The 11582-nt window shown below is 45.1% G+C and overlaps 2 protein-coding genes across 10 annotated transcripts in view; one reads left to right on the forward strand and one right to left on the reverse strand.

Moving 5' to 3' along the window:
• The window catches only part of c20h18orf63 (chromosome 20 C18orf63 homolog), a 25883-nt gene continuing 14301 nt past the window's right edge, over positions 1-11582 (forward strand). For 5 of the 8 annotated variants that reach the window (XR_003842279.1, XR_003842281.1, XR_003842282.1 and 2 more), the window contains exons 1-14: positions 3197-3692; positions 3798-3913; positions 4536-4664; positions 4785-4863; positions 5144-5200; positions 5278-5389; positions 6343-6384; positions 6543-6619; positions 6783-6895; positions 7388-7511; positions 8074-8159; positions 8283-8469; positions 9513-10394; positions 10875-10958. Coding sequence is in view for 4 of the 8 variants with exons in the window: in XM_029528779.1 (XP_029384639.1) it covers positions 4537-4664; positions 4785-4863; positions 5144-5200; positions 5278-5389; positions 6343-6384; positions 6543-6619; positions 6783-6895; positions 7388-7511; positions 8074-8159; positions 8283-8469; positions 9513-10394; positions 10875-10958 (1971 nt within the window). In the remaining 4 variants the exon portion in view is untranslated. Of the gene's footprint in view, positions 25-3196; positions 3693-3797; positions 3914-4535; positions 4665-4784; positions 4864-5143; positions 5201-5277; positions 5390-6342; positions 6385-6542; positions 6620-6782; positions 6896-7387; positions 7512-8073; positions 8160-8282; positions 8470-9512; positions 10395-10874; positions 10959-11582 lie in introns of those variants that run through there. The other 3 variants (XM_029528781.1, XM_029528782.1, XM_029528783.1) reach the window with 3 other exon arrangements.
• On the reverse strand, positions 32-3361 carry cyb5a (cytochrome b5 type A (microsomal)). Of its 2 annotated transcripts, XM_029528798.1 has the most exons (5): positions 2869-3340; positions 1139-1267; positions 1026-1055; positions 911-945; positions 36-833 (listed from the first exon to the last, which is right to left on the reverse strand). In XM_029528798.1, the coding sequence occupies exons 1-5, from the start codon at positions 3004-3006 to the stop codon at positions 749-751; spliced, it is 417 nt and encodes a 138-aa protein (XP_029384658.1). In that variant the 5' UTR covers positions 3007-3340; the 3' UTR covers positions 36-748. The 2 variants fall into 2 exon arrangements, with proteins under 2 accessions (XP_029384659.1, XP_029384658.1); XM_029528799.1 differs by lacking the exon at positions 1026-1055 and having other exon boundaries at positions 32-833; positions 2869-3361.

Consider the following 11582-nt stretch of genomic DNA (forward strand, 5'->3'; position numbering starts at 1 on the left):
CCCAAATGTGAAGTTCAACCGAAGGTTTGACTTGTTTTATTTTTATTTATTTTTATTTATTATTTGGTGATTTGGTAAATGGTGAATACGAGTTTCTGTCCCTGAACTTTGACTCCAGCTTTGAGCTGCATCAGGATATTGGATCGTTCTGCTATTTCAGGTCCATGAACCTGTTGAACTGAAGAGGTCACCAGAGGTCAGAGGTCACAGCAAGTGGGGCGATACTGAGACCGACATCCAGAAACGTTCACTCTGTAGCTTCAGTTCAAATCAGAACTGGTGTTGATTCTTTATTCATTACTATGATTCATGAATCCGACAAGCAGACTCACTGCAGAAATTCATGTTACATGAGTACGCAACAGGACTGAAGTGTGATGACATCATCGTGCTCCTGAAGCTGCAGGTTACAGTTCATTTATCGTTTACATTCAGTGACAAAGATCCAAAAATATATTAAAAAAAAAAAAAAAAAGATACATCAGCTGTTTCTATAAAATCAGACCAGAGATTTTAGAAAAATATCACAGTGAATAATATGACTTCATTAATATAATGCCATGTGATTGGTTGGTAAAATATTAAAAATAAATTGTGGAGGTAAAGTCGGTGATCTGAGACACGTTTACCTCCAACAATATTTTTAATGTTTGCAGCCGCTGCTCATCTGCTATTGGCTTCTACAGCTGTCAGTCATCAGTCTATGGCCATAGCGTCTGTTGATGACATCACAGCGGCATGTCTGATGTCACTCTCTCTCCGCCGTATAAATGCGATACATCAGCGTGATGATGGCCGCCACCAGAGAGGGTATCAACCAGTTAGACCACCAGCTGGAAGAGACAGACAACTAGTTAACCAAACCAGCAGTGGAGGCACGAACAGACTTAATCATCAGCTGTGTGTGTACCTGGACTCATCCTTCAGAGTCGTCACCGCTGATTCCTGTAAAACACCAACATCATCATCAGACAACACTCGCAGAGATCAGAGGTCAAAGGTCAAGTCACTGAAACATCACTCACTGCAGGTTTGGCCAGTTTGTCTCTGTCGTCCTGCAGAAACACAAAATACATTAGTATTAGTACAGTACAACAGTGAACATGACACACACTGTCGCACACTGACACACACTGACCGGGTGGACTTCTCCTATCAGCATGTCACCGGTCATCTCTCTGGCGTCAGTGGAATGTCCGACGTCCTCAAAGCTCTCAGAGGCGTCTCCGCCCGCCTGCTCCCTCAGCACCTCCTCCCCTCCGGGGTGCTGGGACAAAAAACAAACACACATCATCACACGCTCACACTCAGGAGACAAAACAGAGAATCGAACCGCCTCGGCCCAATCTCAGTCTCTTCAATCTCATGATCATCCTGAATGCATTGAAATCTATGGAAAAACGGGAAGATTTGAGGTTTAAGGCTCTCCAGCCCCAGAATCCAGACAAAACCTCCCAACAGGACCACCTAGTGGTTCAAACACAGACTGAGCTGACACACACACACCCCTTCAGTTATCAACAGCATTACACCTGTGCCAATAAGGAGGCTGGAGCAAAGGTCAAAGGTCAGTCGACCAAAGAGCAGAGCTTTTGTTTAGCTGTCTGTAACGTCCTCAGAATGGAGTTTCTCATCATAAACGAGCTGGATTCCTAATTTTTCAGAAAATGCTGCTAAACGTAAAATGAGCTAATAATCTGCATTCACTTCAATCTGGAGCTCTGCTGTCCTCAGGTGCACTTCCTGCACTTAAATTCACTCACAGGCACGACTCAACGAATCAGAAAAATGGATTTAGTTTAATAATCTAAATAACAGGAACATTCATGAATTGAAGAACCTCCCCTGGGCCCCCATTAGATCCCGACTCTGTGCCCAGTGGTTTTTAATATTTAACAAGTCCACAAACTATTTTCATCCACATGTGAAACGAAATAAGAACGTTAACTTGTGTTGCTCCTGCAGAGCCAGTTTGTGTCAGTAAAGTGAATCCGTCTGGGCCCCGGGGCCCCGGGGCCCCACAGAAACCCGGACTGGTCCCAGTGAGTCGAAATCAAAGTGGGACCACAGAGACATTTTAAGCAGACATGGACCAACTGCAAGTTCTTTCTCTGTGAAGATAATGCAGATGTGTGTCTGTGGGCCAAAGGTTGTGTGTCTGTGGTGCTTTAAGGTTGTGTGTCTGTGGTGCTTTAAGGTTGTGTGTCTGCGGTCCAAAGGTTGTGTGTCTGTGCTGCTTTAAGGTTGTGTGTCTGCGGTCCAAAGGTTGTGTGTCTGTGGTGCTTTAAGGTTGTGTGTCTGCGGTCCAAAGGTTGTGTGTCTGTGGTGCTTTAAGGTTGTGTGTCTGCGGTCCAAAGGTTGTGTGTCTGCGGTCCTCTAAGGTTGTGTGTCTGCGGTCCTCTAAGGTTGTGTGTCTGCGGTCCTTTAAGGTTGTGTGTCTGTGGTCCTTTAAAGTTGTGTGTCTGCGGTCCTTTAAAGTTGTGTGTCTTTGGTCCAAAGGTTGTGTGTCTGCGGTCCTTTAAGGTTGTGTGTCTGCGGTCCTCTAAGGTTGTGTGTCTTTGGTCCAAAGGTTGTGTGTCTGCGGTCCTCTAAGGTTGTGTGTCTGCGGTCCTCTAAGGTTGTGTGTCTGCGGTCCAAAGGTTGTGTGTCTGCGGTCCTTTAAGGTTGTGTGTCTGCCGTCCTCTAAGGTTGTGTGTCTGTGATCCAAAGGTTGTGTGTCTGCGGTCCTTTAAGGTTGTGTGTCTGCGGTCCTCTAAGGTTGTGTGTCTGCGGTCCAAAGGTTGTGTGTCTTTGGTCCAAAGGTTGTGTGTCTGCGGTCCTCTAAGGTTGTGTGTCTGCGGTCCAAAGGTTGTGTGTCTGTCTGCTCACCTGTTCCAGGAACTTGGTGACATCGTAGACTTTTCCGTGGAGGATGATCCAGGTGGACTTGAAGGTGTTCTGCTGCTCGATCTCTGACAGCCGGTAGAACTTCACCTCCGCCGGGCTCTGCTCAGCTTCTTCCCCCATTACTGCGGCCGGAGAGTCGGACAGGTCGACGGTCCCGGTTCTTCGGTGTTCTGGTCCGAGCTCTCACCGACAGTTACCCCGCCGCCTACCGACACAGCTCACCTGTCAAGGTAACGGGACGCGGCGCCTGACGGCTTCCGTTCCTTCCACAATAAAAGCACCAGGCGGGATTCGAAAACGTAAAACCTGATTGAGTTTAAGTTTGAGTGGATTCCTAACAGCAACAAGGAGCTGCTGCTGTCGAGTTTATGACAGAAAAACGACACGAACGCCTTTCAGGACCTCTTTAAAGCCAAACCCGTTTAAACCCGTTTGTGAGCGAAGAGCTGAGTTTGAATTCCTGTGTGTTTCCCTTTGAAGTCACACCGAGCAGAAAACTTTGCCTGACTTCCGGTCAGCTCGTGTTTATTTCTTGCTGCTTCGCGGTCCCTCAAACTTGCTGGGACGGTTCTAAGCCCGCCCCCTCCTGCATTCTTATGACGCTGCCATTGGTTCGCTGTCCTATCTCGAATTCTTATTGGTTCTGACGCCTGTGAGTCATCAATGAACCGTGGGTGACGTCACTTAAGCAGTTTGGGAGGAAACCCGCTTCTCACGCGACCCCAAATGGCGGCTCTATCCGGCCTGCTGGTACCGGTCCGGGCGGACGGAACCACCGTGTCAGTCTGAGCAGCCAGCTGCTGCAGGTAGCGTTTAAAAAGGAGACTCCACCTCACAATTAATCCAGAAACAAGTCAATAAATGGTCCATTCTTGACTTTTAAAATGTTCCGTCTCTTAAATTCTCTGCAGCCTGGACTCCATCACGGATTTGGGTCATGTCCCATTTAAGCACAGACTTTGGGCTCCACACGGTTTTGTTTGGGAAGCAGTCGGACTGAAGTCTTCAGCTTCGGCCTGTCCTGAAGGTAACATGTCTATAAAACTTCAACTTCCCTTCAGAAAGTACCAATAAAAGTACTTCATTTGACGTCAATATTATTAAATTATTATTATTATTATATTATTAAAATAAAACTAGCTGGTTTTTGTCGTGAGCTTAGCTAACGGGCTAGCTGTTTTTGCTCTGAATGTGTGTGTGACTGTTTATTCCTCTTAATGTGTCAAAGTTTGGTTATGTTCACTATAAATATTCAGAGATTAAATTCATTTGTTAAAGCGATCCTAAACCAGGATCAGAAAAAGCTAACAGACTGATGCTAATAACTTAATATAAATATACTTCTAGTGCAAACAGATGCGCAATTTTTGTTCATACAAATCCTCATTTGTAGTGAAATACTCTAAACAACATAAACACGTTTTATTTAATATGTTTACTTGGACCAGCAGACACAGAAACACTTGGTCCTGATCATCAGTCACATGCCAAAGTATCATTCACTGATTTTGGCTTTCATGACAAAAGTATATTCACCATTCTCCCCGTCATCGCCTTTGTTCGGTAGACGGTCTGTTTCTCAGTCAGACAGTCTGGTACGACGGTTCATTTGCTGAGAACTCATCCTGAAACCGGTGTGTTGTGTGCAGGATGAGTGGAGGAGTCCAGCAGTCGTTGTTTTTCCTCAGTCTTCCAGACCTGAAGAAGCTGGTGTGTGTCACTCTGACCCTGCAGGCGGCAGGCGAGGAGCTGAGGAGCAAACAGATCAAGACCTGCAGGTGTCAGCCGATTCTTGAAGCTTTCCTAGCTTCTTTAGAAAAGAAGCAGCTTTTAATATATCATTTGAAAGCAGCATGTCTGTGGATGTGTCCTTGACACAAACATTTGTGTGTCTACAGAGAGCTGGTGCTGCTGTACTCTGATGTTTTGGCTTGTCCTGCTCTGGAGTCCTTCAGTACCATCACAGTGGTCATGGCCGTGAGAAACTCTTTATCTGTTTCTGTCCTTGTTCTGCTGCAACACATGAATTTTAGCTTAATATTAGAAATAATATATATATATGCAAGACTCACTACAGGGCTCAGTAGTCAGACACTGTTAAATTAAGATTAAAACATGAGACTTCAGCTCATTTACTCCTGTGCTACATTTTGAATACCCAGCCTTGTATCATCCAACTATCACGTACACAAGTTGACCTCACCTTCAAGGTGACACACACTCACAGACACACAATCCTTTGATAACTCTTCTTCAGATCCAGTTTTTCCAGAAAGGAATCCTCCAGGCGTTTGGACAGCGACAGCGTCTGCAGGTGACGTAAATGGGAAACTGAGTGTCAGGTTTTAATCTCTTTTTAGTTTGTGAAAACTGGTTTGTGTGTTTGTGCAGCTGGGCTCTCCTCAGTGTGTGTTTCCTGGTGTCCTCCAGTGCTGCTTGTCGTATTCTCTGGTAACCAGATTGGCACCAAGCTGGAACAAAGCAGGACTCTACCTGGTCTCTGGTACTGTGCTGCTCTGAACACACTGACAAACTCGTACTGATTTTATTTGACATGTGTCAGCTTTGGAACAACTTTTTTGATTTCCATCTAGTTTAAAAGTCCACACAATCTAAAGATAGAAGTTAAAGGTCCATAACTTCTCAAGTGACAAGTAGAGCTATTTTCTCATAGATTTCCATACTGCTCGATTTCTTTTTACAACCACTGAAGTTACCCCCAGATGGTCACTAGAATTAATGTTTAATGCTCACTTCACCACAGAGACCAAGAATGCAGGTCCAGTTTCAACTTCAAAACAAAGTCCAAACTGTAATCATACATGATGTTTGTGGTTTATCATGGTCAAGGGTGAAGGCTGCTCTGTGGGTCTTTGATCAAAGTGACAGCTGGGTGTAGCAACATTTGGTCCAAGCCCCAGCCTTGGACCCAGTCTTATATAAAATGGGTCATGTTTGTTGCAGTGTCATATTTTTCATTCTTTGTTTCGATCTGAGCTCTGAGCCGAAGACCTGATAAGTTTTTGATATATTTTCCCAATTACCAGTATGTGCTGAATACTGCACTTAGTCTGAGCTGTGTTAGTATCGACAAACCTCTTAGTCTGAATAAGATAAGATCAGTGACTTTGTCCCACTTCTGTCAAATGTGTCACAAATTGTTGTGCACTATTTGGCCATCAGTGTTGTGGTGCTAAAGAGTAAAGGACAATAATTATTTAGTACACGACCCAATAAAACATCACTTTGTGTGTTTTGTTTAGTTTTTTTTTTCCTGAGGAAATATCTACCAAAATAATCACAATAGCTTTTATTTCTGAATTGTGCAGCCTCAGTCTGGATAAACAACTATCTGTGGCTATTGATCCCACCAACACTGAGCACTTCAACTGTGCTCTGACTTTGTTTGTCTCTCCGTCACTTAAGCTTAGTGAACTGAACCGTGTCTTTTCACAGGACAGGACTTTCTGACTGAGAGCGGGAAATTGAATGCTGTCAGTAAGTTTCACGGCGGCTAGTTAGGCCATTCATCCCATATTCCTGTTAGATTTGGGAAAAAAATTTAATTGAGTGCACGCTAATAATAGAATATTGCATTGCGAACAATCTTGAGCCTAAATACAAAGTCAAGAAATTGAATATTGTGTGTGTGTCAGGCATGAAGCTGAGCACCAGGGACAGCCAGCTCTGCATCAGCATGGAGGCCAACAGTGTGAGGCTGCCTCCAGCTACAGTAAGGGACACTGTCTGATGGTTTTCCTTGAATATCTGAGGAGAGATGAGTTTTTTTCAGCTGCAGTGAAGAGAAAATCAAACCTGCATCCAAAGCTCTTAGCATTGGAATAACATAACAGCCTGCTGTAAAAAATTATCCATTGTGTTTGTGTGCGCTGCAGCTGGAGGACTTTGACCTCCCTCACTCGGTGCTCAGGACGTTCTGCAGTGACCTTGACTCCATCCTCGACCCCTCGTCCACTGGAGGAACTCTTTGGTGTCATGTCCTTCCTAGGTGAGACAGTCCCGCCTGCTAGACATGACCATGCACATCAGTCTTCACCGCTGTTCGGACCCCTGGGGACGCAGAACTGACACAGGAGGATAACGACACATCTGTCTCTCTCTGTCTTTTTCTTGCCTCACCTGAGTCCCAACCAGCCCAGGTGCAGGATTAAGGATTATACAGTAACCACCTGTTGTTTTCCAGGTCTGTTTGTATCTGGCCCCTCACAGGTTGTCCAGACTCTCTGCTCCTCAGACTTCACTGACACACTCATCAAAATGTTTTATTGTTTATTATAATTTCAATACTGCAGTTAGTTTCTACGGCAACACAAGTTCCCTCTGTTGGTGGGCCAAATCACATGAATCTGATGTTTTAATGTTCATCACTCCAGGGTCCTGGTTCAGTTCGGTCCTGGTGATGGGTTAGGGGGCAGGTTGTGTTTAGTTGTGGAGACCAGCAGGTGGAGCCGCAGTCACTTAAAAATACCACTCCCCTCAGAATCATGGCTGTGATGTGTGTGTTTAGCATGAAGAAAGGTCAGATAATCACCATCAGCCGCCAGCTGCCTAGAGATGGACCCTTCAGGACCTACAGAGACCTGCAGAACCACTGGGATAGCCTGGTATACACAAACACACACAGTTATAGCAACCATTTGCTGAGAAACAGAGAAATCTCTTTCTATTGTCTCTGATTTTGACCAAACCTCACGAATGTGATACTGTGACAACTACAGCTCAACACAGAAAGTTCCTCTCATGTGTTTGGGTTGTTTCTCTCTTTATCTGATCAGGAGTTCTGCTCATTAAGGATGAAAAATCCACTCTAAATATCTGATTATCTTTATTCTGTCAACACAATTAACTCACAAACATACAGGACTGATTCAAAGACTCTCTGATTGGCTGTGACATCACCCACCGGAGCCAATAGGTGCGTCCGTCATAGAGACGTGACTCCAGATGTCACTATCAAAGATGGAGGATGAGAACGGACGGATAAACACACAGAAGAGTCAGAGAGTCAGACTGATCCAGATCAGCTGATTCTGTTTCAGGAGGAAACAGGAAGAACCATCAGAGAGCAATAAAAGCTTTAAAGACCAGCTGATTATTGGAGGCATTTACTCCACAGTGGGATTAAACTGTGTTCATTTGAAACAGTCTTCTGTGTGTGTTTTCTAGTATGGCTACAGGCTCCCTGATCTTGCAGAGGAGGAGGTGGTCTACTGCAGCGTTTACTTCAGACTGGTGGGAGAGAGACTCTTCACGTATCCATCTTAATGAACCTGATTTAACAAACAATAATGATTAAAACGAATTAAATCTGATGATGGTTCCACTCAAACATTTCAGAGTGGTTTAGATTCTCCTTTAACCCTGGTCCTGAGCAGCTACCCTCTGAGCTGTATTCGCCTGCAGCCGGTGAGTCGCTGCCCTGGGGTCGACCTGCAGGGGGTGCTGGGCTCCTTCCTGGCCGACATCAGGAACAGAGTGCAAAGTGTGTGTGGACTCCCTGCACACCTGACCAGCAAACCCTGTTACCCCACAACCATCCTGAGCACCGCTGCATCCCAACAGGTATTCATATTTTATATACCGGTTTCATATTAACTTCTCCAGTCTTTTATTTTCAAGGGTTGATGTCCATAAGAAGACGTGAGTGGACCTGAACTGTTGCCTCTAAGTATTACTCATCTTCATAATCCTTTTCATAAGGGAGAATGAAAGTGGTCAGTCATCACTTTGTGAAATAAAAGTTTTTATTTTATTGACCTTTAAATGAAACAGCAAACATGTTTTCTTTTGTTCTATCTAATCTTTATTCAAACTTCCCCTGCATGAAGCTCAGTTGTGAACAATATACTACTAGTAGTATACTACTTAACATCCACATGTTGTGCTTTTTTTCCCCTGAAGGTAAAACTAAAATCTCAGTTTTGCAGCAGTTTTAATAGATGTGTGTATCCCCAGAAGCTCTGAGCTCTCAGTAAAGTCTGTGGATGAAACGGGTGGAATTAAAGTCATCTCTCATCTTGAGAGCGTATTGTGCAGACGTAGGAGAAAAAGTCGTTTTCTTATTCACATGGTGCAGCTAAAGTATATTTTATCAAGTAGAGAAACTGCAGGAGAAACCTCCGGTGAGATCGATTGAGTGCTCACAGAGTGAAACTAAAATATTTATGGTGTTCAGCGGGGCTCGTTTCCATCTGTTGGAGCTGGCGAAGTTATTTTCTGTCTGAAAAACTCTGCTGCTTCAGAAATATTAGTCACCTGAAGAGGTGACTGAAATCTGTTCATATCAAGATGCTCATGTTTTTTCACTGATGGACATGACGCTCGTTCACTTTCACATGTTTACAAGCAGCGATTGAACTCTGTGGACGTTCTTGGTTATCAGACATCAACACGACTGTGATGTTAATTAACAGCTTAATAAAATTAATTAGCTGTGCTCTGGGGCAACAGATTCAAATATAGATTCAGTTTCAAATTTATTATCATTACTAATTTCAACCAGCATTAGCAAAATAGAAGTAAAGTTGAAGGATGGAAGTTCTGCTGAGATTCTCCATCTTATTTCCTCTCTGCTGAAGTCTCCTCTTCCTCCTCCTCTTTCTCAGGTGTTGAGCAGCAAGCAGGTCAACCTGACCACTTCCTGCACCATCAGGCCCATACTCACCCAGCTCCCGGCTCCTCCCACTCCTCCCCAAACTGTGCGGCCCTCCTTCGGGTCAACGCCGCCAGCCAAGATACCCCACTCACAGCAGGACCAGGGGAATCTGGGAAACGGATGTGGATTTGGGAGCGGCCTGACTCAAAGTCAGGGAAGTCTCAGGGTTGGCGAGTGGCCATCATCATCCTCCTCTTCCTTCTCACGTGTTTGCCTTTCTCATTCTTCAGGATTCCAGTCAGCTCCTTCCCTCTCCTCTTCTTCCTCTTTTCACACACTCTTCCGGCCAGCGTCCTCAGCCCCCTCCCTGTTTCCTCCCCCAAGTCAAACCTTGAAGAACCCTACACCGAAACTGGTTCCCATCTTCAGTAACAAGCATCCATCACTTCACGTGAACGTTGCCCTCCTGCGGGTGCAGAAGCAGAGGGAGCAGCAGAGCGCAGGAGGGGAGGAAAGGAGGAGGATGACACTTCCTTCGTTTGGGAAGAACAGACCTACTGCTTATCCTGCTCCCTCTTTTCACTCCTTCCCAATCCCTCCACCACCAGTTGTTCCTTGCTTCAAGCGTCACCCCAAACCTCTAAGCAGCACACCTCCTCAGCCATCAGCCCACGCTAAAGTCAAGCACATCTCCAGTCTCAGTCCTGCATCCAAGGTTAAGCCTGGGCTTATCCTCACTCCGAAGTCCAAGTCCCACCTTAAAACCATGGTCAAGTTCAGCTTGGACACCAAAGCTGCTGATTCCAGCCCAAAGACAGCAAAACCACCGCCAGCTGGAGCAGCAGAGCCTCCTCAGTCTCTGCCATCTACAGATGGCTCCAGTAGCAAGAAGGTGAGTCCCTACTTTTTTAAATGATCACCTTCTAAGCTACCATGATAACACTGCTTCTCCACAAGTGTGTGCAGCAGACAGGTGATCACCAAGGAACGACTCCACTGGTTGTAAAAAAACAAAACCTGGAGATGAGATGTGAAAGATAAGTTTTTAATTGATTAGTCCTCTCCTGACTGCGTGTGTCTGTTAGTAATCGTAGTTGAGTGTCTTCAGGCTGAGCGCTGGCAGCTTTTTTTTTTAAATCCTGGACCAGTTAGACGCCCCGGGGCTGATGCGGTTTGCTGCAGCACCGTTCCAATCAATGACCTTGAATGTTGATGAGTCATTTTCATACCAGAAATTGGCTGAGACTCAAAATTTGCAAATTATTTCTTATTGATAAGGTTGTTTTTTAATGGTGAGCAGGTGATAAACACACACCAGTGGAAACGGTCTAATGGAGACCAGCCTGGAAATTGACCGGCTGTGTCCTTACAGAGAGTTAGGTTTGAGTCCAAGGCGAAGAATTCCAGAGCTGTGATACGAGACGTGGATGTGGAGGAAATGGCCAGAAACAACCAGGTCAGCAAACTTCCTCTTCTTCTTTGTTTCACCCATTTATGTTCCTGTGACCCAAACATGGGTCAGGCCTATTCTGTTGAGCTACACATTAGATAGGTGGTCATAATGTTACGGCTGATCTGAAGTGTGCCCACATGGCCACCATGCAGGACGAACCCTTTGGATGTGCCCGCTGGGTTTCTGTTCTTTAAACTTGCAGCCTCGTGCTGAGTTTGTCTTGCTTAAAACCCCGAAGAGTCTTCAGGTGATGCATTTTGTTTTGAATCCACTTGTGCTGAATGAACAGCTTCAGCTCCCTCACACACATCCTTCAGGAGGCCAACATACATTAGTGTGATGTATTAAAACGTGTTAGTGTGATGAATAGCGAACACAGAGTTCTGTCAGCTTCAGTTTCCCTACAAACGTCCTTCGAGGGGAGGGTGAGAGCTGTTAAAGTGATGGATGGTGAGGATGGGGCAGGAGCCCAAAGGGAGCCGAGCAGATTAATAACAACATTCATCACTTTTACAGCTCCAACCTGTTTCAAGAACAATACATCAATTATAGTTTCTGTTTTACTCTTATTTACAAAGCTTCATCACCGCACACCATGTCCTTCACTGTGTCTAAGAGCCAGAGCAA

Source organism: Echeneis naucrates, chromosome 20 (genome assembly GCF_900963305.1).
Source record: "Echeneis naucrates chromosome 20, fEcheNa1.1, whole genome shotgun sequence".
In the NCBI taxonomy this organism is placed as follows: domain Eukaryota; kingdom Metazoa; phylum Chordata; class Actinopteri; order Carangiformes; family Echeneidae; genus Echeneis; species Echeneis naucrates.